The 23312-nt window shown below is 41.2% G+C and overlaps 1 protein-coding gene across 8 annotated transcripts in view; it reads left to right on the forward strand.

The window, feature by feature from the left end:
* The first annotated feature begins 394 nt into the window (after positions 1-394).
* LOC102228572 (FERM domain-containing protein 4B-like) overlaps positions 395-23312 on the forward strand; it is a 54717-nt gene continuing 31799 nt past the window's right edge. For 4 of the 8 annotated variants that reach the window (XM_023324608.1, XM_023324610.1, XM_023324609.1 and 1 more), the window contains exons 1-2: positions 18478-18804; positions 23238-23303. In XM_023324608.1, coding sequence (XP_023180376.1) covers positions 18643-18804; positions 23238-23303 — 228 coding nt within the window. In that variant the 5' untranslated portion in view covers positions 18478-18642. Of the gene's footprint in view, positions 657-18477; positions 18805-23237; positions 23304-23312 lie in introns of those variants that run through there. The other 4 variants (XM_023324613.1, XM_023324614.1, XM_023324615.1 and 1 more) reach the window with 3 other exon arrangements.

The following is a 23312-nucleotide window of genomic DNA, read 5'->3' on the forward strand; positions in this document are numbered from 1 at the left end:
AGGAGTTATAAAATCACTACTTAATTCTCCCAATATTATGATTTATTCTCGTATCATTACGACTTTATTGTCGTAATATTAAAACTTTATTCTGGTAATATTATGACTTTTTTTTCTCGTACCATTATGACATTATTCTCATTTTTTTTTTTTCATTTTTCTTAATACTGTAGTCTAATATAGTCAAAGCTTTCTGTTATCAGAGCTGGTTGATTTATTCCGCCGTGCTTTGTTCTTGGTTTTTTATTTATTTTTTTCCCCTCCAATCAACCAGTGGAGGGTTTGGGCAGCAGAGAGCGCTTTCCTATTGGCCAACGCCGCCGCGTCGACGCAGCGGCAGAGGGACATTCAACTGTCCCATCCGAGGAAGGCAGCGCGGAGGCGGGGCAGGAGGAGAGGAGAGGAGCGGAGAGTGGATGGCTCTCCGCGGAGCTTATTATGCCGAACAGGCAACAGATTCCTCTCTTTGACTTTGTGGACGAGTTTAACGCCGATTAAGTGACTCCTCGTTAAAAAAAAAAAAAACGCTTTCTGTGGGATTTTGTGTGTGTGTTTGTGTGTGTGTGAGAGAGAGAGCAGGGTTCTGAGTGGCTGACCGGCGCTCCACGGCCAGACAATAAAAGTGTGAGCGATCAGATCACAACAAAAGACACAAGGTAAGAAACAATTCCGATTGTTCACTAGCCAGTCCCACCACAACGCGCAGGGATGTGATCACTTGTTAACACGGAGGGAAAACGTTTTTGTTCCATTATTGTTATTATTGTTTTTGTCATGCTTGTCGCGTTTCTGCACACTTTGCTCACAATGGATGAGCTACTTCCGAGTAATGCATATTCATTCATGTTCACTTTCCTACTGAATGCAATGTGCATTTAGTTTCCTGACTCAGTTTTCATATGAACCCGGAGACACAGAGACTGTGCAAATGGGTTACAGGTCAGCTGACTCCTGCTGGCTGAATGTCAGCTGGATCAAGTGTTGACATGTCAACGCCGGAGGAGCCGTGCAGACCGTTGGTTTTGGTCGTGTTTATTTTGGAAAATTTAAGGAAGAGCATCTCCAACTCCAAAACAAAAGTTGCAACAGGCCATCTGTCCTGACCCCTTCGTGAGGAAAAGCTCACTACGGTCAGCTGTGTCTGCTCTGCTCTACTCTACTCTTCTCTGAGTGAATATCCTGTTTCCTGGCCAAATCACACAATGGGATAGGCAGGCATGTGACATCCTGTATGGGTCTTTTGTCACCCCTGGCTCATGAAAACACCAACAACACGCTCTAGCTTGCGAAAGTGTTCATTTCCCTAAAACAAAATTAAGGATTTTGTTACCAAATTTCAGCATTCTGCCCCCTTTTTATTGCAATACCTCTAAATAAGATCCTGTGTTTGTGTCAGATGGGAGTAGAGCTGCACAAGTTCAAGAAACAAACTTGCGACGTTGATGATTTCCTCTTTTATTTCCAATTATCATAATGCCAATAACCCTCATCATGAGCATTCGCATCTTGTTTGCCAAAAATCTACATCAGGTCTGGGTACCAAGGGCATCTGGAGCTCATCCAATTGGCCAGATTTAGTCTTGGCGTCCAGAATGTGAACGCATGGCAGTTGAAACACAATATCCAACCAAATGTTGCATCCAAAAATTGTGATTCCATGTTACACACATTGATATTACAGGGGTGATTGCAATTTGAATAATACTGTGCGGCTCCAACATCTTGGTTTGCGTCCAAAAGGTGTGACAGAAACCCAACGCTGCACACCATCTCCATGGTGATATGGATATCCTGGAACCAAATGCAAGTAACTTAGGGAATCAAACTTGTTGAAGGACTTAATAGACTTGAGATTGAAATGGTTAACTCAAGACCAGGATAACAACCCTAAACAGATGTTATAGAGATGCAACAGTATCTAATTCAAGGAATATTTATGAGCTTGAATGACCTAAATCTAACGGAGAATCTGAAGAATTGACGTTTATAGATGCTTTCTGTCCATCCTGACTGAGCCTGGGCTACTTTGTTCTGCGGAAGTGGAAAGGTGGCAGAGACATTAGTATTTTAGCTGTAAAAACAACCGAGGGGATTCATTTGGGTACAACCGAAATCTAGGTTTTGCACTACTTTGTGTTCATCCATCAAAACAAATTAGAATAAAAGATCCAGATTCTGAATAAGACTTTTGCAAGTCTCTCAAAGCAGGTGATTTAGTCCGACACGGTGAGAGGGGTTGTCTTCCTTTCACTGAGTTGTGATATCTACAGGTCTGGTATGAGGAAAAGGCCGGTGACAGGAAGATGTGAGCGAACGATACAGAACAAAAGGCCCGGGCCGACCTCCTTTGTGTAGGTGACTGTATTGAATTTGTTCTTTGTAGGAGCAACATGTGCTGCTTTTCTTTCTTTCTCGCTCTCTCCGTTACTCTGTCTGTCAGAGGGACAAACTGCACAGGCAGCGCTGCTTTTTGTGTCGACTCTCTGTCTGGGATGTTTTCCTGCTTTTTCAATGAGGTCAGCACTTCTGATTCAATAAAGCCGTCAACCGTCGCAGGCTACTCCAAACGCCGCCGCTCAGTTTGGCACGTGTGAGCCAAGGCAAAGGTGTGTTTTTCAGAAACGTAAACATTCAACCTGAGCGGTGCGACCCGAGCCGACGACTTGTTCCCAACCTTTCCTCAAAGCCCCCCACGTATGGAGCGAGAAGTCGTTCGTCAGCATTTTTACCTGCTTTCCCACACGTTGTCATTATCAGCGTCTTTTGTTCAGATTTGGATGAGAGGCTATGTGATACGGTGTTTATGCTGGTACAATTCAGCACTTGGTGTAGTTCTGGTCAGACTGGTTATGTGTGTAGCAGGTCCTCCGCCCAGAAAGATCATGCCCTTGATTGTGCCCTGTGTCAGGTGACGGTGTGAGGTAAAGTCCCTGTTAGTTCAACGAGGAACTCGGTTTTTAAGTAGAGGAATGAAACTTAAAGCTCAGCATTTTGCTGCCGGAAGCTTAATGTCAGAGATTAGCCCTGTTCGGCTTCCTGGCTGAACCCTAATTCAGGGTCAGGCAGTGGGGAGTGGGTCACCAGTAATCTATATGTTTAGGAGTGGAAATCAAGTCAGAATGTGCTGGCAGCTGAGCCAAGAGGTTGTGAGAGTCCACAATAAAAATAATCCACATAAAAGAGTCCTAGCTGTTTGTCTGGTACTTTTCTGTAGCGTTATCGACACAAAGGTGAAGTTCTGCCACCAGGAGTCGGTTCCTCGTTGTCTGTCAGCTGTCGCTTTTCTTTTCTCTTCCTCGTTTCGTGTCTGGCCTGCGTCCTCCGACAGGACGTCTCGATGAAGACAAAGAGTCTGGATCTTATTTTCCCTCAACGCGAACCACGAGGAATTCTTTCTTTTTTCTTTATTTTCCCATTTCATTTTGTGTTTTCAAATTTATGATTCTGTAACGGCAGAGCAAAAAAAACAAAAACAAAACAAAGAAAAACCATCAAACGACTTTCATCCGACAAATGAAAGGGATCGTACTTTTTCTTTGATTTCTGAGGGATTCTGTAATTGAGTGTGCGGCTCTGAGGCCATGCTCTGACTCGCTTTGTGTTTTTATGTCCCTTCAGAATAAAGGAGGCTCTCAGCTGACTGAGAATTCCTCTGGGATTTTGTTTTTTTTCAATATCAAAGAGGCGACATTAAGTCAGATCTGTTTAAGGACATCTGCTTGACAGTTTCCAGACAAATATTCCTCAAATCGCAGCGATCGGCCGGCCCCTCCTCATGATGTGCTTTTTAAAAAACGGACACAAGGATGGGTTCATAGGTTATCCATGTGCTTTAGTGACTATTGACCTTTGAACTTGAGCTAGCCAGGAGTCTGTCACGAAGATATAAATCACAACTTGAACTTGCGTTTCCAATCCAGGAAGCGGTGTACGCTAGGAGAAGCTACCACTTCGGTGGTTTGTTAGCTCTCTGTTTTTATAGAATCAAGTTTAGATAAATTAATGAAAAATAACATTTTACTACATTTGCTTAAAAACAGACTCAGGCTAATGCAGTGTTTGACAATCTCCTTCAGGATTTTCCGCCGTAAGAAAATCTAGTTTTCTGATTTCTATGATGTTCTTTTGCTAAAACGCAGTTAGTTTAACACCAGATGTAACAGGACGCAAACCTTTCGGAAAGTTTCTCTCTGTTCTCATCAGACCATGGAATGTGTTTCCCCAAAATCCAAAACTCGTCTCCCATGGAGGGTTTGGGGTTCATTTGTGACTCCTGGGAAGATTCACTGCTGCTCCATGTGTTTTTATTTTTATTTTTCAATTAGCTGATAATGGCTCTCACTGTGGTGTGCTATTGTTCCAAAGCATTTGAAATGTCTTTCCAGACTGAGAGGTGTCAATTACAGCATTGTGTTTCTCATTCACTCTCCAGTTTCTTTAGCTCTTTGAAAGATTTTTTATTTTTTTGGGTTGTGCTGTTAAGCCGGGTTCTGTTTAGTTTAGTCTAGTTTTTTATGTTATTTCAAACATATTCACATTGAAAACATGATATATTTGTAGACATGTGTTTGATAAAGAGACAGACAAAAGAATGAACTTATTTGACTCTCCTCCCTTTCTTCCATAAGTGTCTTATTTTACACATTGTTCTTTATGTAAAGAAAAAATACAAACAGAATCAGGGTAAAAAAAACAAACAAACCCAGAACCAATAAAAATGAAAGAATTAATAAATAATAAAAAAAAACCCCAGAACCAATACATTTAAAGAAAAAGAAGCGGAACAAAACAAAAAAATCCAAAACCAACCAATTAAAAATAAAACAGAATGTCAGTGATTTATTGGTGTGGCAGCAAGCAGGTCTGGGTGTGTCTGGTGAAACTGCACCAAAAGTGTCAGTTAAACTGTGATTTAATAACTTTTTTACTAAGGGTCAGGCTGACTTGTATGTTTTTTTTCTCTTAATAAACCCCACCATCATTTGCATCATTGACTCAGGTTGTCACTATCTTTATCGATCATTTGCTTGATGGTCAGAAACACCAGTATGTGAGATCTGTTCACTTTTGGCTTTTTATTTTAGCGTTTCCGTTCATTCTTTGTTTCACTGTCACTGCACATGAAATTCCCTACAGCGCAGGTGGAACGTATGAAAGCAAAGAAAAACAGAAAAAAAAAACACACACCAGCTGGAGCGACCTCTCTTCTTGTACGTTCACTTAATGCCCCAGGTAGAGGATGGCGGCTTGAACTTGATAAAGCTGTACTCGATGTTCCACTCCAGGATACCCCTGCTTGGCTCCTTCTCCTCCTCCACATCTTCACATGGCTCTGCGCCTGGGAAGTAGACGCCGTGAGGCTGATAAAATAAATAAAAAAAATAAAAACAACAATAACAACGGGGGAACCTCCACCACCTCCGTTTGTGCTGCGGCTGCTGCTGCTGAGGTTTTAAGGAGATGTGTGGGGAGTGGTCATTTCTGACATTGTGAGAGTGTTATCCATTGTGAACGCTCTCCATTTTGAACACACACTTTAGCACCGGGCGGCGGACAGAGGCTGCGCTTAAAAGCCTGATTGCGCTGATCAGAAAGAGGCTCCCTGCACAGCAAACAAGTGGATGGAGGGGATGGGAGCACGAGGCCGGAGCTGCTATTATTACCCTGTCAGGCTCAAAAAAAAAAAAACAAAGAAAAAAAAAAGAGGTCCATGATGTGGAGTCTGGAAACAACAACAACAGCCGTGCTTCCAGAGCAGACATACCCCGCAGCCTCATGTCCGCTGTGATCAATAGTGCACAGCTCGTAAAACCCCATGTGAATGCTTCATGCGTCCACTGCCAGAGGGGATGAAAACAGAAACAGTGAATATGCCCCACATGAAAGCCTTTTTTTAAAATTATGTTTTGATTCCTTTTTTATATTCCAAGATGTTTTAAATAGATTTGTCGTACCTATGGCTCTGATTGTTCAGCTCCTGTGGCTATTCGCCCCGTCATCGGCGTATGGCGTCGGCCCCGGCGGCTTTCCCATCGTCTGCAGTTTTAGAAGGCCAGAAATCACCCGCCCGGCCGCCGTCACGTTGGAGATTGGCTTGTGGAGGAGCAGGGAAGTGTGGAAAGTCATTACCACCTGCTCTGTGGAGCAAAACCCAGCTCCCCCGCTGAGCCACTCTGACCGGCCGCAAACCTTTGCTCTTTGACAAGGACAGAGGTGTGAACGTTATCAGGAATTTAAGGGAAGGTGAATGAGTTTGAGGATTAAAGGGGCATTATTAAGTATTATGTAAAAGCCACTTTTTTTCCTTTTTTTGTTTTAGCTTTACGTCATGTTATAATGTTATTCCCTCATCAAAAACACACCTGGAGTGCTGCCTTGATTTTTTCATGTATGTTTGAGAAATCCTTTAATCTCCATGGCAACCATTCAGGTGTGGAAAAAGCCTGGTTGGACCTAGCGCCGTCTTAAAGACGCAGCTCCTCCTCAGAGCTGCAGTTTCCACGCCTCTGACTCACAGAGCAGCCCCTCCTCATAAACTCCCTTGGTCAGCTCCTTCAGGCTCCTTCAGACTAGTCAGCAGCAATTAGCAAACACCTAACTGCAGTGTGGAACTGCACATCTGCTGAGCTAATCATATGAGCTACTTCTCAATGCAACACTGGTAGAAACTTTGTTAAATTGAGGAGCCATGTTGTGATGACTTCCTGGAGGCGGAGCTTCAGAAAGAGCAGAAGTTTTTAAAGAGACAGAGGCCCAATTTCAAGGCATTAAATCAAGAAGTAAAAATAATTTTAAGTCATATGTGATTTAAAAATGACATTTTTTATGGCAGACATACCCCACCATAAAAAATTAAGAGTTTCTCAGATAAATAGCCATAAAGAGCTAAATTATCATACATATTTCTATACACTCCAAAATCATTTTTAAAGACTTTGTATTTGACTGTATCGTTATTCATTGCTATTTGAATCCCTGTTTGGGTCAAGTGACTTTTACAAAGTATTACTTTCTCCCCTGATTAGACCAAAGTACCTGGAAGTGTGGCCCTGTTGATAGATATTAGTTATTGCAGCCACATAACTACAGACTATACAGACTATAAGTAGATCACATAAAATTACTTTAGGTCTTTGGTTGTCAAAGTGGGTCAACACGTCACTGCTGCAGGTTTAAATTGACAGATAGTCAGAATGGAACTTCCTGTGGTAGTTAGGTCCAATGCAACTACAACTACAAAGACACCAAAAATCTCAAGAAGTAAAATAACCACCTCTAGGACTGCACGACATTAATTATGATTAACCCACTTTTTGTTTTTTTTTACTCTACTCTCCTCATTTTTCCTCATCATGGTGTCCCCACTAATTTTCTTGTGTTTTTTGATCTTGGTCCCTAAGACAGCTGTAGACAAAAGGAAGTGATCAAATTTATCATTGAAAATAGCTTCAAAGCAAGGCACCTGAAATATAACAGTCTACCAAATATGGCACCAAAGAGTTCTTGTGACTGAGGAAGTTTATAGGTTGATATTGTCATGACGGCGGCAACTTGATATACTGAGTGGCTTTAAAAAACATCCATAATTTGATCTAATTGCGTTTATCTGAAAGCAGAAAAAGAGTAATAACTGCTGTGGCTAAAATACGACAATGTTATCTTAAAAATGTATGGTTTATATATAATTTATTGTTATTTTGATTTAAATGAGATTCCCAATGTAAAATTAAGAATGAACATGTCATCAGCCGCTGTGGTTAAAATCATGGCCAGCTATGGATATTTTTACAGCTCATGCTGAAACCCTGTAATTCAGTTTCAAGTGCTGAGATGAAATTTCAAAGTCACTGTGAGCAAGAACACATCCTCTTTACTGTAAATAAAAAGTTGCTGTCACACTGTTTCTCATTTTGTCATGCATGGAATATGCTGGAATATCTTTTCACATCAGTGCAAACGTAAAGAAATCAAACTCATTTGTGAAACGTTAAGTCCGGTGACATATGGGATATGTCGTTCATGGTGTGTTTTCATTACATATAAAGTAATACGGTGAAACAGTTGAAACTACGGCATGGTGGTACTACTTGGTATGGTGCCAACAGTGCATTTCAGTCTGCTGTGATACAACCGTCTTGATATTTCCGTTAATTTTGTGTTTTATTTGGTATCGCTGCTGCGCATCTCTGGCGTTCACAGGTGTGTGAAGGCGGAGGTGCATGCTGTGCTCCTTTTTTTAATCTAAACCAAATGTACTGCCAAGTGAATCAAGATCTACTTAGAATAAGGACAATGGTGATTTGATCACAACGGCCTTAGCAGAAAGTAATTAACATGTGTAAAAGCCATGTTGGTAGCAGTCAAAACAAAATGAAAGGGGAAAGATTTGGCAGGTCACGTAAGTGAAACTTCATGGGCGCAGACTGAGAGTTTGCATGGTGCCAAATGAGATTGTGAAGCATGATTGCTGACTCTCTGCCACTCACTTTTAGTAGGTAGGCCTCTATGTAAGTTATGTGACATTACAAATTTGCCATATTCTTTTTGACATCAGTGGTAATCAGGCATTGATGTCACCACACTATCACAGGTCGTCATAGAAACACATGGGCAATACAAACAAGTGAGACTGGAATAATTTTGGAAAGCTAGGAAATGTTTTTTAGTTATTTAGCTTGGTTAGCTACAGGGTTGTAACAGTTCTGGGTTTTCCATCACAGTTTAGTTTTATTTCATTGTTACTTTTGGTTTATCTAATTCAGTTTATTTTAGAGTGTGTTTGCTAGCTGTTATTAGTTAAATATTGTTTTGTTTCAGTTTAGGTTTTATTAGTTCCAATAGTAATTTTTCATACTTTGCTTAGTTTTTACGTGCAGAATTCAAAAGGTCATTGTATTGTGGTTATGTATACATCTATTGTGTAATGAATACTGAACAGAAGATATAATTTTCAAAAAATGGAATCAATTATTGTTGAACAACCAAACCGACTTTGGTGGTTTCTCCCAACTCTTGTCGCCATTTTGGGACTAGCGTAAGCCAGAAGGAGTGTGGCTGACAGCTGGCATAAACTGCTTTGTTAGTTTTAATTAATCACTTTGGTTAGCTGCAGAATTGTTGATTCTTTATTTTTACTGACAAACATGCTAAGTCAAGCAGCTTGTTGACAGAACAGCGTTACTTCAAAACGACTAATATCGCGTCCTCTTCTAATAGTCCAACCATGACTATCTGTGATATTTTAATTCCAGAAACGTGTTCAAATAAATTTTTTTAGTTCAAAACTTTGTACGAATTTGCTTAGATACTCATTTTGAAGTAGGAAGGTTGGCAAGTGAGGGGTTAACCGATGTTCTCTGAACCAGATACAATCCTGCATTATCTCCCTTATATAAATGAAGGGAGTTTTAAGTAGTGGAATTTAAACCATATGCCTTGGAGCTAGTAGCCAACCTATATGCGTACGGGACTGTCCAACTGTACAAGTCGGTCTCATTTACAGAAGCATTCTAAGCAACCGCCGGGGTTACATTACCGCAGCAAAGCCAGGAATGTGACTCTCTTTAACATCATCATGGTGAAGCATCATCAGTCATAATGTCTGGATAATGTGTGGAGACTGGAATAGAAAGCTGATATGTAGATGGTGGGCAGGGCGAATTAGAGCAGGTGTCCAGCACACATGGAAGAAAGATGATACCGAGTGTCCTCAAACTAGGGTCGTGTTTGTTGTACTAATGAGAACTGTCAATAATGAGAATCTTTTCTTCTTTTCTTTTTTTTATTGTGGCTGTTTTAATTCAATCGCACTGGAGTATGTTGAAGTTCAGACCATCACAAAGCCATGGTACGCTGTTGGTCCGATGTTGAGCAATAATGACAATAATGTTTTCACATAGAGCCATGTTGCTTTAGGAAACACTTTCACCTGAGAAATGAAAGCTTTATTTAAAAGCATCTTTTTGTGTGGCCTACCTTAGTGTTGAACCTGTGCTTGTAATTTTAATCTGGTACTAACATCTACATAGTCTGGTAAAAATCAGCCTCTTGTTCTACGCTTTGCTTCGTACAGAAGGTCTGGACTGTAAAGTATTGAGCAACGTTTGCTTGCTGGATGCGTGGACTCTGTTAACGTTTGAAACGGTTGGGTCTGATTTTACCCAATCACTATCATTTGGTTGTGACGTATGTAATGACCCAGCTCGATCGTGAAGGAAGCTACACTATGAAGCTTACTGGAAACAACCATGCCAATAAAATGTCTTAAAATTTTCTCTTGCTCAATATTTGGAAGCGTGGTGAACAAAGACTGAGTAGCTTGGTTCATGTCTTCCTCTGTCATTGCCAAACTACCACCCTATATAGGTAGACCACAATTGTAAGACGGCAAAAAATTGACATCATTAGTCAAAACTCCTCCTTCTGTTCAAATTCCGGTTGAAATTCAACAGGAGAAATCGAGTTCAGTGGGAGAAATCCCAGAAGGAATATTGAAGGGAGGTTGGAATTGAGTGAAATGTCATAGGAAGGGAACAGCCAAGCTAACATCTATGCAGCAAGAACCAAATAAATCTGTAAGATGAAAAATACTTTTTCACTACACCACATGGGTTTTTGTCATCGGAATGTTTTTAAAGTGTGGCAATGTTAATCTTTTATTGTTTATTCACCTTCTAGAGATAGGTTGAGTTTGAAGAAGCTTTCTAGATAAATTGCTCATCTTCATTGTGCAATTGAGTTATTACTGCTGGAGTAAAATATCTGCGAAAACGTCTGCTGGAGGGCATGTTCATAAAAACAGCTTTTGTGTCTCTCTTGATCTTTACAGTATTAGCTTTTCATTATTTAAACTGATTGCAACAATAAATGTGGCTTACTTTGCAACCGACGCAACATTGCAAAGCCATAAGGAATGTTGCCCATCGGCGGTGCAGCAGATGTTTCAGAATGAGTGAAAATGTAAGCAGCAATTTGACTGAATAAAACATCGCAGTGACAGGAAAGCAGGAACAGATGCTCTGTTTTCAAGCTTTCTACCTACATTTGCGAACCTCAGCTGCTCTCAATGTGACGGTGGCTTGGTGAAAGCTATTGTGTTCACTCACCAGGATGTAAACAGAGGTTATCGAGCACAGCGGTGGCCTAACACTGATGGGAAAGTGTTTGGTGGGGATGTGCATCCCTAAAGGACCGCAAATCCCAGTTTTAAAGTGATTCCTATGGGAGTCACAGTAGTTCTGTAGTTGTGCCTTTGGAGCGCAGAGCCTGAAAACTCCCGACATCTGTTGCGGTGTCTGAGCGTATGAGCGTATGTGTGGTCAGATAAGGCCATGTAAGTGATGTGATTATATGTTCAGTAAATTGGATTGAGAGTGATAAGCCAGAGGCTTTTAGAAGCGCAGATATGATCAACTGCTTTGACTCCGCTAGTCAGGGACGATGACTGCAGAATTGATTTAGGGTTTCCAGTTAGATAGAAATATGAAATGGACCTTTAACATCTGTAAACATACATGAATCTTCAGGGAAATTACTCGTATTAATTAGAGTAGAGAGTAGTAGTCTTTCCAGTGGTAGTCCATCCAAAAAGTATGAATACAATGGATTTTGATGCCTCTGTAAACAAATTAGCACTTCAAAAACTATTAATCATCCCAATGGAAATGATCAAGCTCCTTATAATTTATCATGCGACTAACTGACTTGCTGCTTAGTGCGACAGGCTTATGCACCAGTAATTTTATTTTTTGCATGGCTATTTGATACATGGTGATTTGATTTACATTGATGTTTTTAAGCTACCCTTAGCGTTATTTAGCATGGTTAACATTAGTGGCTGTAAACAACAGCCTCTATGTGCATTCAAGGAGAAGATAGATGCCGTAACGCTGTAATTTCCAACAAAGTCTGAAGGCTCAAATAATAAAACAGAGCAATTTTAGCTTGGTGCATCCAGTCTCTCTACTATCCAACGATGTTGATTCCAGGTCAAAATGCCCCTTCACCAATTCAATGACACGTCTCCCAAGGGTCTTGTGACAGATGGCTTCTTTTCATACCCGCCAAACATTAGGTGCAAAACAATTCAAACTGCAAAAAGTATTGAATTTAGCCTGAATGAACAGCATTTTCTCTTTTTCTTTCTACTTCTGAACACTTTTCGGAAACTGAAAAAAAAAAAAAACAACTTTTTCCTTTCAATCATGATTACGCCATAAAATCCCAACACTGCACCTCCCAATGTCTCCTAATGTCCTTGAATGTCATACAAGTTGACTTTGGTGTGATCACACATGGGCTGTGTGCTTTCAGAACATTTGAGACGGTGAAATCAAAGGCCAGAGATACCTGGGGAATCCCCTGAGCACTTTGTTACTGACATGCATCATAATTTGACACCAGAAGAAGTCAGACATGGTAAATACGGAAGCAAACAGTGTCTGACAATGATAGTTTTGAAATGATGACAGAGGCTTGCGTCACTGAAGTGCATCACATCACAATCCCACCTCTCTTGGCTCTGATTACGCATCCAAACTGACTTCTCTACAGCGAATGCGCCACAAAAGATCATCGGTATTAGTTGTACTTTCTTTTTATTGGCTTCCTTTGTGCTGCTATGAGCTTGTGACAACGCAGTTAGCTCTGACTAATTTTAAAATGTATCCATAAATACATTGTTACTTCTGTAAACAGAGAGCTACGTTCTTCTTCTGTGGATGCTGGTGGCTTTGGGGTCATAAAGTGCTCACATAGAAGTCTGATTGTGGTCACGTCATTCAATCATGTCTACGAACATGCAAAAGAGATGTGATTTCAGAAAAAAAAAAAATCGGAATTGAGCATCAAGACCTGCTGTGCGAACGTAGTCTAAGGCATCATTTGACACAAGTTAGGTGATGAGAAGATTCAAAAGGAGTTCTCTTTACAGTTATAAGTGACATAGGAGGGTTGACTTCAACCCACCCCTCCAGTCTATGTCAAGACTTTTTAGTGCGATGTGTGAAGCACATGTGTAGATCACAGAATTATGATCTGAAAGGGGCTTGTGAGTCTTTTCCCCAGTAATAACATCAACACTGATTGCCTGCGTGGCCTGGTAGTACTTAGGTAGAGCGCTCATAGCATTGGGAAAAGATTGGATTTTTGTATTTCTGACAGGTCAGTCAAAGTGAAATTTAGCTTCATCTGTGAAGTGACCCACTTCTCTGTGCATCTCTAAAAAAGTTTTTTGTCCAGAACTCAAGCCCATTTTCAGTTGATTGTCTCCAGTCTGATTCTCTAGGAACTTGTCTTTAGGATTACAGTATCTTAATTTTACAGACAACCCATGTTTCCAGTGACTCAGATATGATATTACAAATGTTCCGACACTTCTAATCCCTAGATTAGATACTACTAACCTAGGGACCGGCGGTTTGTAACGTCAGACAAGTCCAGAGCTGTTGGCTGACACCGCAGCCTTTGTAACCCCCCCAACCCAGAATCCTCCCCCTCTTTGGCCTCCTACTCTTCATAGCATCTGGGTTATGCACACACATGGTTAGTCACGGCCTCTGGCCTCCAGGCTGCCCCTGAGAGCCTTCGTGTGCCACAAGAGAACCCAACAAGAGGAGATAAAAAACCCCAGACACCCAGGACGGGCCAATAGGTGGATGGTGGCAGCCACTTTTCCTGCCTTTAATTTCTTTTTCCCACCCCCTGCCTAGCCACACAAAGCCGAGCTTGACTGTACCTCCGCGGCGCACACAATGAGCTCCTCAGTGCCTCCATTCCCTCCTCAAAAGGAGCTTAATCACACGGCGTTAATTGGCTGCGATTAAAACACTTTCCCGTTTCCACAGCAGATGTGGGGAAAGATTTTTGTCTGCTTGTTCGACAGCTAACTGGTGCTAACAGGCTTTCTTATGGCTTTGGGCAAGACACAGATCCACTAGTTCCTCTTGATTTGTGTTGTTCTAATAAACATGGTTGAAAGAACCGCACATTCAGAGCAGTAATTAATCCAAAAGTGTGCAACGAATATGTATGTTTTGCATTTAAGATTAAAATTAAAATATGTGAATATCCGTCCCATCCATCCATTTTCTAACACCCTTGTCCTTATTGGGGTCGGGAGGTGCTGGTGCCTCTCCAGCTAACGTTCTGGGCGAGAGGCGGGGTCACCCTGCACAGGTTGCCAGTCTCTCGCAAGGCATATATGAATATGTTTTTGTTATTGCATGTTAGGCAATAAAATGTATATTTTCTTATTTGAAACAGAAATTTAATTATTTGCATTTTTATGTATTTCAAGTATTGCAAAAACAAAAAGGCTTAAATGAAATATCTACAGAATGTCCCCATTTTCTTAGCCGATTAATCGGTTAATCGTGAAAAATAATCAATAGATTAATTGATAACTAACATAATCGTTAGCGGCAGCCTTACTAATAATACCAGAAAGAAAATTCATACTTTTTCAGGATACTACAAAGGCAACGCAGCATTTTCAGCAAAGTCCATGAAAAAAACCGATGATAGGCTTGATTCATGTTTTATGAGCTTAATCTAACAGTTCATCCAAGATGTATGAGTACAAATCATCCTCCTTTGGGGGACAGGAGGGGGGGTATCATAATCTCTAACAGCTGTGTCCACCCGCAGGAGGCACGACAGGCATGCGTGTGCGTTGCCGTGCTTATGACTTGCTCTGCAGGCGTGTTTGCGTCAGGCATACAGTCGCAGAATGTCTTCCATTCAGCGGGTCAGCTGCAGTCTCAGTATGCGGCATATAGCTCGTCAGCTGCAAGACCCGTGTGGATGACAGCTGTCTCCGCCAACACCCTCACCCACCCCTCTACAGCCCTCCACGGGATTTTTTTTCTAGCTCTTCGATCTTGCTTGCATTCACCAGGAGGCCTTTCCCCTCCCTACTTAGACGATTAATCAGACAGCAATTATGCAGGGTAATTGGCATTCGATGTTGAAAAATGGCCCCGGGCTGATAAACTGATGATATTTGCAACACGGTTGCTTCCGCTGGTGTCCTCCTCCCGCCTTGCATTCCCAGCAGAGTCAGACCTATTAACTCTGAACCTCTGGGACAGAACAGAGCAGAACCTGGAGGTCATTTTCTGAGTTAAGCCTTCAGTTTGAGTCACAAGTGACGCAAAGCCCTATTAATAGTTGAAACAGGGAACATGGGGAAACACTCTAGACACAATTGTTCAATTTTCACTCAACATATTCCCTCTTTGTCCCTAAGGGACAAAGAGGGAATATGTTCTGATACTCAATTTCCCCACCTACTGGCAGAACGAGGGTACTGCAGAATTACAGAATCAAAATCTAAACAACTCTACATCATCCTTCAAATCATAAAGTACTTGTGAAAACAGTTTAAGGACATTTGTAGATGAATGAACCTTTAAAGGGAGGGTATCATGTATTTTAATAGTGACATTTTATATCTCTATCAAGTATCTATGTTACCTTCAGTTGTAAAAATGCTACATGTATCAAATATATATATGTAGAAATTCAACTTTGTAATTCAACACCTTGAAATTGCTGTCTCTTTAACAAACTCCTGCTCTTTCTGAAACTTTTCCTTCAGGAAGTCATCACAACATGACTTCTATTAAACCTTTAACAACGTTTTTTTAAATTTGTATTTATTTATTTATTTTTACCAGCGTTGCACTGAGAATTAGCTAGCATAATGAGCTCTGCTGATGCGCAGTTTCACCAGGTGTTTGCTAATTGCTGCTGGCTAGTCTGAAGGAGCCGATGCGGGGAGTTACGGGGGACGGCTGTTCTCTGACGCAGAAGGACAGAAGTTCGGAAACTGCAGCTCTGGGGAGGAGATGCGCCTCGAAGGCGGAGATAGCTCCACCCAGGCTTTTTTGCGCAGCTGAATGGTTGCCATGGAGATTAAACATTTGTCAAACTTGCAGGGAAGAAACAAAGCAGCACTGGAGGTGTGTTTTTTGATGAGGGAATAACATTAGAACTTGATGTAAAGCTGAAAAATGTGGATTTTACATAAAATTGTCCCTTTAAGTGAGTGGCTTATGTGTTGACACTAGTCACAAAAGTCAGGATGACTACAGCGTGAAGTCATAGTGCTGACTGCTTCTGTGCCAGGCTCGAGACAACAAGAGGCTGAGAAACAGCCTGTATAATCATACGCGAAGGCAATGGGTGGTGTCAGAAGATACTCAGATGGTTTGTAATAGAATATAAGTGTATTAACTTGTAAAATTTTTCGTCTTCCTTTGGCTTTTTTTGCATTTTTCTCTCGTTATGTTAAACTTCACTTCATATTATTGAGACTTTTTGTAATGGAACAACAATGCAAAGTTGTGCATAATTGTAAAGTAAGTTGAAAAAGACTAAATAATTGCATTTTGTTAAGTAAAAATCTGCAGAGTGAAGTGAAAATTTGCGCTTAGGCCTCTGAGTCAATAACTCGTAGAATCGCTCTGCAACTACAAATGCAAGTTTTTTCCGGCTGTCTCTAAGAGCTTTGCACATCTTGAGACGGAAAGTTTTACCTTCTTTTCTCTTTGTAAACTAGCTCAGCCTCACGAAGGCTGTCTCCACTGGCAAAATTAATTAATTTTCCAGCACGCCTGATGTTTTTTGGTAAGCTACAAAGTTGCTGTATGTTTTTGTTTCTTCTTGCCAACACTTTTTTATTTAAAGGTTTATAAGGCCTCTTTGCTACAGAAAAGATATTTTTTATGTTTACAATAAAAAACCAAGATGTCTACATTTATGTGGCCTCTCTACATCTATTCTAGGCGGAGTACGTAGTTTCCAACCTCAGCATAGAACTGTTTGGTTGAATGTGTTAGGGATTTGGATGAATACTTTATTTTGACGGGCTAAGTATGGATGTATCAACTTTTGAAGCTAATTTTCAGTCTGTGGTTTCAGGCTTTTATGGAAGTAAACATGTGCATTTTTTTAAACAAATGATAATTGCAACCATGTACAAATAATGATACTGAATTTTTTTCTATATAGAAATAATGACAATGAAAATTATTTTAGCTTAAAAATATATTCTGAATATATTTTAACACTGAAAAAGTAAGTACAAATATACAACATTCAAATTTCAGAGGCATTTTTAATTCAAATTCTGATGGCACATATTGTATTTACTTCCATAGGCTTTGACCTACTGTTACCGATTCTACCGATTCCTGTTTTCCTTTCCGAACCGTCTATCCATCCATTCAGGGCTGGATTTACTAGGATGTGGGCCCCTGGGCTGGAACCAGTTTTGGTCCCCTATCCACTTAGAAAAAATATTTTTCTAATGCAAATTGCAGTAAATTCTTAGGTAGCCCTAAACATCAGCAAGTACGAGCTGATGCCTTGCAGGTTTAGAATGTTTTCTTGCCAATAACACCATATTGTTCCCAATAAAATTGACTACAACGTCATCATTTTCAAACAATTAAAATTATTTAAACTCATAAAAGTGATTCACAGTAAAACTCACACAATCTGGGCCTGTGAATGCAATATAAAGTGTAATGTTTGAAAAACAAAAAGAAAAATCTTTACCGTGCCCTTTTGACAAAATTGAGGCCCTGGGGTTACTGTCATTTTGATGCCCCCTCTTAAGTCAGGCCTAGCATCCATCCATCCATCCGTCCATCCATCCATCCATCCATCCATCCATCCATCCATCCCTCCATCCATCCATCCATCCATCCATCCATCCATGTGAACTGGAAGAGTGAATATTTCCAACACATCATTCCATCGTTCCATTAAACATTGTTTAGACTCTTTGAGTCTGAGGGTCATGTAAACAAACCGGCAGATATAGTTTCCAGATGAGCCGCTCCATCCCACTGGCGTTCCTGTAACTTGTTTTAGCTGAATCAGGTGGTGTGTGATCCGCAGCTTTGCAGAGGAAGACGTTCCCCTGTGCATGTGCGTGTGTGTATGTGTGTTTTCTTCCCTCATAGTTTCACTTTGTTGTTTTTTGTTGGGGTTTTTTGCCGTGTCAGTTCTATCTGCTGGCTCAGACAAAAGCAATTATTTTTAGTGCTGCCTCACAACGCAACGGGTGGGAACGTCTGGTCTCCTCTGCTCAGGAAATTGGCCCCACGCCCTATGCAGACAATGACATTTAAACACTGAAATAAAATGGGGGGGAAAAAAAGGTGGAGAAATGTTGTCATTTATGGAGACGTAACGTACAAACATCCTCTGCAATTCAAGGGTGTGTTGGGTGTAGAAGTCTGGAGGTTTGTTTCTGTGCGGTCAGTGTTTGAGTTTTCTTCGTTTTTTCTTTTTTAAACGTGGAGGGGCAGACAGAGATTTTGCGGCAGTGGGCCTCTTGGTTCTGTCCTGCCCTCCCCTGCACTCTGAGGCAGTGTTTTGGACCGGGGCCCAGGACCGAGCCTAAGGCGCACTACTCCGCTCCAGCCTCTCCAGAGCGCCGACTCACACTGACATTACATCAGCTAGGGAGACATAGTAGGCCAGTGTGTGGATGCTCCTTGCAGCTTGTTGCTTCAAAGCAAAACAAAGCGGTCCGTGGATCGGCCGATTGACTTGTTCCTGAAGACATGAGGTCCCGTTGCTAGAGGGTAGACGCAGTCCGGCCAAGAGAGGAGACTACGGGGGGCAGGCATGGCCGTGCGCATCATACGTGGACTGGAAGACCTGGTGGCGTCGGGGAGCCAGCTCGTCTGGAGCCTGGCGCACGAGACATTGAGGACGTGGTACAGTCGTGGGCTGATCCCATGCAGGCGCCTCTTGGAATCCTGGTTCAAGATGGGAAAATGCTACCAGGTAACATTCAAATCCTAGGACAAGAAAATTGTGACAAGCATCTTTTTTAGTTTTGTCACAAATTACGTTCTTATTGCTTAACTTTCCTCAAATCAGCTGCTGTTTTTTTCTTCTTTTTTTCTGTCAAGCCTCATAATTGTGTGCCGTGTTTATTCTTATGAGGATCAGGCTTCCTCTGGTTGAGTCACAAAACCAGATTTTTTTTTTTTTTAACAAGAATCCCTCTGCCTTGCACATATGGCAGTCATTTGAAAAGCAGCACGAAATGTTGTTTGATCTCACTGTCTGCATTGCTGAAGAGGGGAACTTTTAAACGCATCGATGCTGAAACACCTGACCCGGGTGTCAAGAGCTCCCTCTGTTTTGTTCTTAATCGTGTGACGAAACCATCATCACATAGTCTGAGAACTTTCCCAGTAAGCTGCCTGCTAAAAGCACCACCTGAAACTGCATATTATGAAGGTGTTTGTTTTAGGACAGAAAAGGAAATTTAAGAAATCTCTTAGAATATTTTTATATAGAGGTCGGGAATCATTGGCTCTTGACGTGTCTGCTTAATTTGGACCCCTGGAAACTCATTTTCCCTGAGCAGTACGGCACGGGTTTGTTGGGTCGGTAAGCTATTTATTGGTCCGCCATATTCCGGAGAGCGTTGAATTATCACTGACGCACTGGTATGTCTCGTTCTTGTGGCAAGCATCAACGTTTTATTGTTCCCCAATCAATAGACTGTGTTGTGACACCAGTAGCTCCATCCTAACCATACAGTTCCATCGTCCTATGGACAAACAACGGAATGGGGCGTGAAAAAGGTTGGTTGTATGGGCCACTTTTACAACAGAAACGGACAAAATAGCATACAAAACAGCACCGACTGGTGCCTTACTCACTGGAAATGGTTCGTAAGAATGTATTCAGTATGTTCAGTAAACAATTTAGACCCTAAGCATCACCAATAATCAGTGAGGTTCCCCGTGGCTCTCTCCTAGGCCTACATTTGTTTATTATGTAAATTAACTAGTCATTTGTATGTTAATTAACTTTGTAAGTGTAATTAAAATATTGATTATTCATCTCAATGTCATTTTTTTACATTAGTTTTTGCCTCCCATGGTTAAGTATGTAATAAAATAATCTAAACTGCTTCTGCATCTCATAAAGGAAAAACCCAAATGGCTGATTGGTTAATCTGCACAGAACCCCAGCTACAGAACAATCACCTTTTTACAGTATGTTTAAGCCTGCTGAGTGAGTCTACAGCAATCTGGCGAAATCACATAAATTCATGATGTTCTGCAGTACATGACAAGAAGGCAAAAAACTAAAAAATATATTTATAATTAGTAAAGATTTAAGTAACAAAAAATACATTTAGTTTGTGTTTAATTAAAATTAAAATATATTTATTAATTTGTATTCATGTTTATCCAAACATTCGCAAGCTTAAATATACATTTCGGGACTTTTTAAATGATTGAATTTTGGCACTTGTGGCTTTCCATACACACCGCAGTCCTAGTTTTTGGTAATTTAGGCTTCTGTGACATGTCTAGGTTTAAGTTCCAAATGCCACGGGCCGAAGCCTCCTTTCACAGTCGAGGTTCCACAGCAGTGTCAACATTTCATTCTTTTCCTCTCGCTTACCTCCAGCTACAGATCCTGTTCGCTGCTTTGTGCCTTTGCAACGAGTGCGTTAACGCTTATCAGCCTCCAAATATTACCTGTTGGAGCTGTTCTAGCTGTAACTTCCACTAGCAAAGGTACACAGCAGGTCTCTGACAGAAACTGTTGAGTTTGTTACCGCCTTTTGATCAGAGAACACAGACAAGAGGTCCGGCTGTACCTGCGGCTTTAGGTGTGTTGCTCAGGTGAAACTCGCTGTGTGGTTTATTTACATCAAAGTGATGGAGAGCGGAGGGACACGTTGTCTACTTGAGTTTCTCTACACCATTTACTGTACGAAGTTATTCCCCTCCACTGAAAGGACAATTTCAAAGAAAAATAACAGGAAGGGCATTGTGTAGCTTAAATGTCAGGCTTATATTCTTCTTCACCAACAGACCTAAGAAAAGAGAGAATCACTGGGACAAAGGCCATGAGTTTGTCCTTCAAGAGTAGATGCTCTTGAGGGAGCATCTACACATCCTCTAAGAGTAGATGCTATTAGTTTCCATTTAGTTTTTTTGTTCTTGCTAATTTTATTAGAGACACTTTGTCTTGCCTCCTGTGAAACACAGAGTTGAAGCCTAGGAGCTCTCAGCCTGTGCAGCTGTCCGAGCTAACAGTTAGCATCATGCTATCTTGGCATGACCTCTGTAGTGTTGTCGAACGCTCCTTGCAGAGACGTCTCTCGTTGCGGTCCAGGGCAGTAAAAACAACAACAAAGTGGGAAAGCAGCTTGTACTGCTGTTAAAAGTGAAATGACAGCTCTGCTATGGCGCTTAAAAACACACTCTGGGAAGATTAAGTTTAAAAAAATAACAATTAACAGGGCGTCCTCTGGCCTTGTGGTCGAATTAGCTGGATTTCAAAGTAACCATGACTTTCCAGCACTAAAAACCAATTAGCTTAACACTGTGTTTTTCACTGACGTCAGAGAATTAACAGACACAGCGCACACATTCAGAGACGGCAGACAGCTCTACTGGTACCAAACGGAAATAAAATTTGCCTAAGAAAATATGTATAAATAGCAGGTCAGAGATCTTTGATGGTGGTTGAAGTAAACCCATAGGCAGAGAGGCAGAGACGTGGAGTGGCATGTTGGAGGTTTAATGAAAGTAATGATGAAAGCCAAAAGTTACAGACAGCCAGATGAACACAAACATAACTGGAACTGGATTAAACAGGAGGAACCAGCAAGGAGCGTCAGCAGAAGGAGGGTTTAAATACTGTGAGGGTGAATGCTGAAACAAAAGACCTGGGCTGATGAGCAGGAAGCAGATTGAGAAGAGAGAGAAAGAGAGGAAGTAACAGGAGAGCAACAGAAGACATCTAACATTAACAAACGACTAAACATAAGAAACATACAGTATTAAACCTAGAGTAACTAAGAGGACAAGACACAAGAAATAAACTGGAATCACTAAGAAAGAACAGAACCACATTCAATTATGAAGCTATTGTCGATTTCTTTGGATACAACATGAAGTTATTAAACCTACAAAGCATCAGTTCATACTTGATTATGTATAGGACTACCTAATAATGTACTATAATTTGCCTTATTAAAATTTTTTTTTTTAGTGGATAGGGCACTGTAACTGGCTCCTGTCCCGAGGCCCACATCCTGTTAAATCCGGTCCTGTGTGGATGGATGGATAGATGGATGGATGGATGGATGGATGGATGGATGGATGGATGGATGGATGGATGGATGGATGGATGGATGGATGGATGGATGGATGGATGGATAGAAAACTGTAGTCATATGACTTGATTTAATGACATCTGCTGGTCGGTCTGACCTGTTTTACTTTGATCAGAGGTCATAATTTGTCATATTTTATTAAGTTTGACTGTCCTATATGGGCATCAGATCTAAAAGAAAATGAGTTTGAATGCAAAACCTCCAGAAAGAATTATGCAATTAATTGCATTTTTATAAAAGATTTCAGCATTTTAATGACTATTTTGCTTCCTATTTCATCAAAAATCTGTAACTGCCCACGGAACTGATATGCAGTGTTTTTGTAAACAGATGTATAACGTTTTGTTTACAGGGATAAATGTAAGGTAGAAAGGCACAAAATGGAAATATGTGGATACCAAATGTGTATATGAATCGACCTGGATCCCAGTAAAGGAATACTTGGTTCATCCATCGGTCCGTCCGTCCGTCCATCCATATTCTTCCGCTTTATCCGGGGTCGGGTCGCGGGGGTAGCAGCTTCAGAAAGGAGGCCCAGACTTCCCTCTCCTCAGCCAATTGTTCAGCTCCTCTGGGGGAATCCCGAGGTGTTCCCAGGCCAGCCGGGAGACATAGACCCTCCAGCGTGTCCTGGTTCTTCCCCGGGGCCTCCTCCCGGTGGGACGTGCCCGGAACACCTCACCAGGGAGGCGTCCAGGAGGCATCCTGACCAGATGCCCAAACCACCTCAACTGGCTCCTCTTGACAATACTTGGTTGTTTCTTCTAATTGTAGCAGAGTGTAACCTAAAACTTCTAATTGCCAACAGTACAATGGAAATCCGGTGAATCACTGGAGCAGGATGGCGTTGTGTTTCCGTTTTGTCTCCTAGCAAGAGGATGACGATGAAAATGTGTGAAATCGACTCGCGATCCGGAGGACTAATATCACATTTTTGAGGTTTAAAAGGTTTAAAACCAAATCTCATTTATGGTCAAAGTGCCTCCCCTTTGAATAGAAACTAGAGATTACTTTATAGAAACAATCTCAGTGGATTTTTAAATTTTTTGCACTTCCTTTATAGATGACCGAAGGTCGTGTGTGTCAGATTCACCTCCTCGACGGCAGGAAGCTGGAGCTGCTGGTTCAGGTACAGCTT

Source organism: Xiphophorus maculatus, chromosome 20 (genome assembly GCF_002775205.1).
Source record: "Xiphophorus maculatus strain JP 163 A chromosome 20, X_maculatus-5.0-male, whole genome shotgun sequence".
Lineage (NCBI taxonomy): Eukaryota > Metazoa > Chordata > Actinopteri > Cyprinodontiformes > Poeciliidae > Xiphophorus > Xiphophorus maculatus.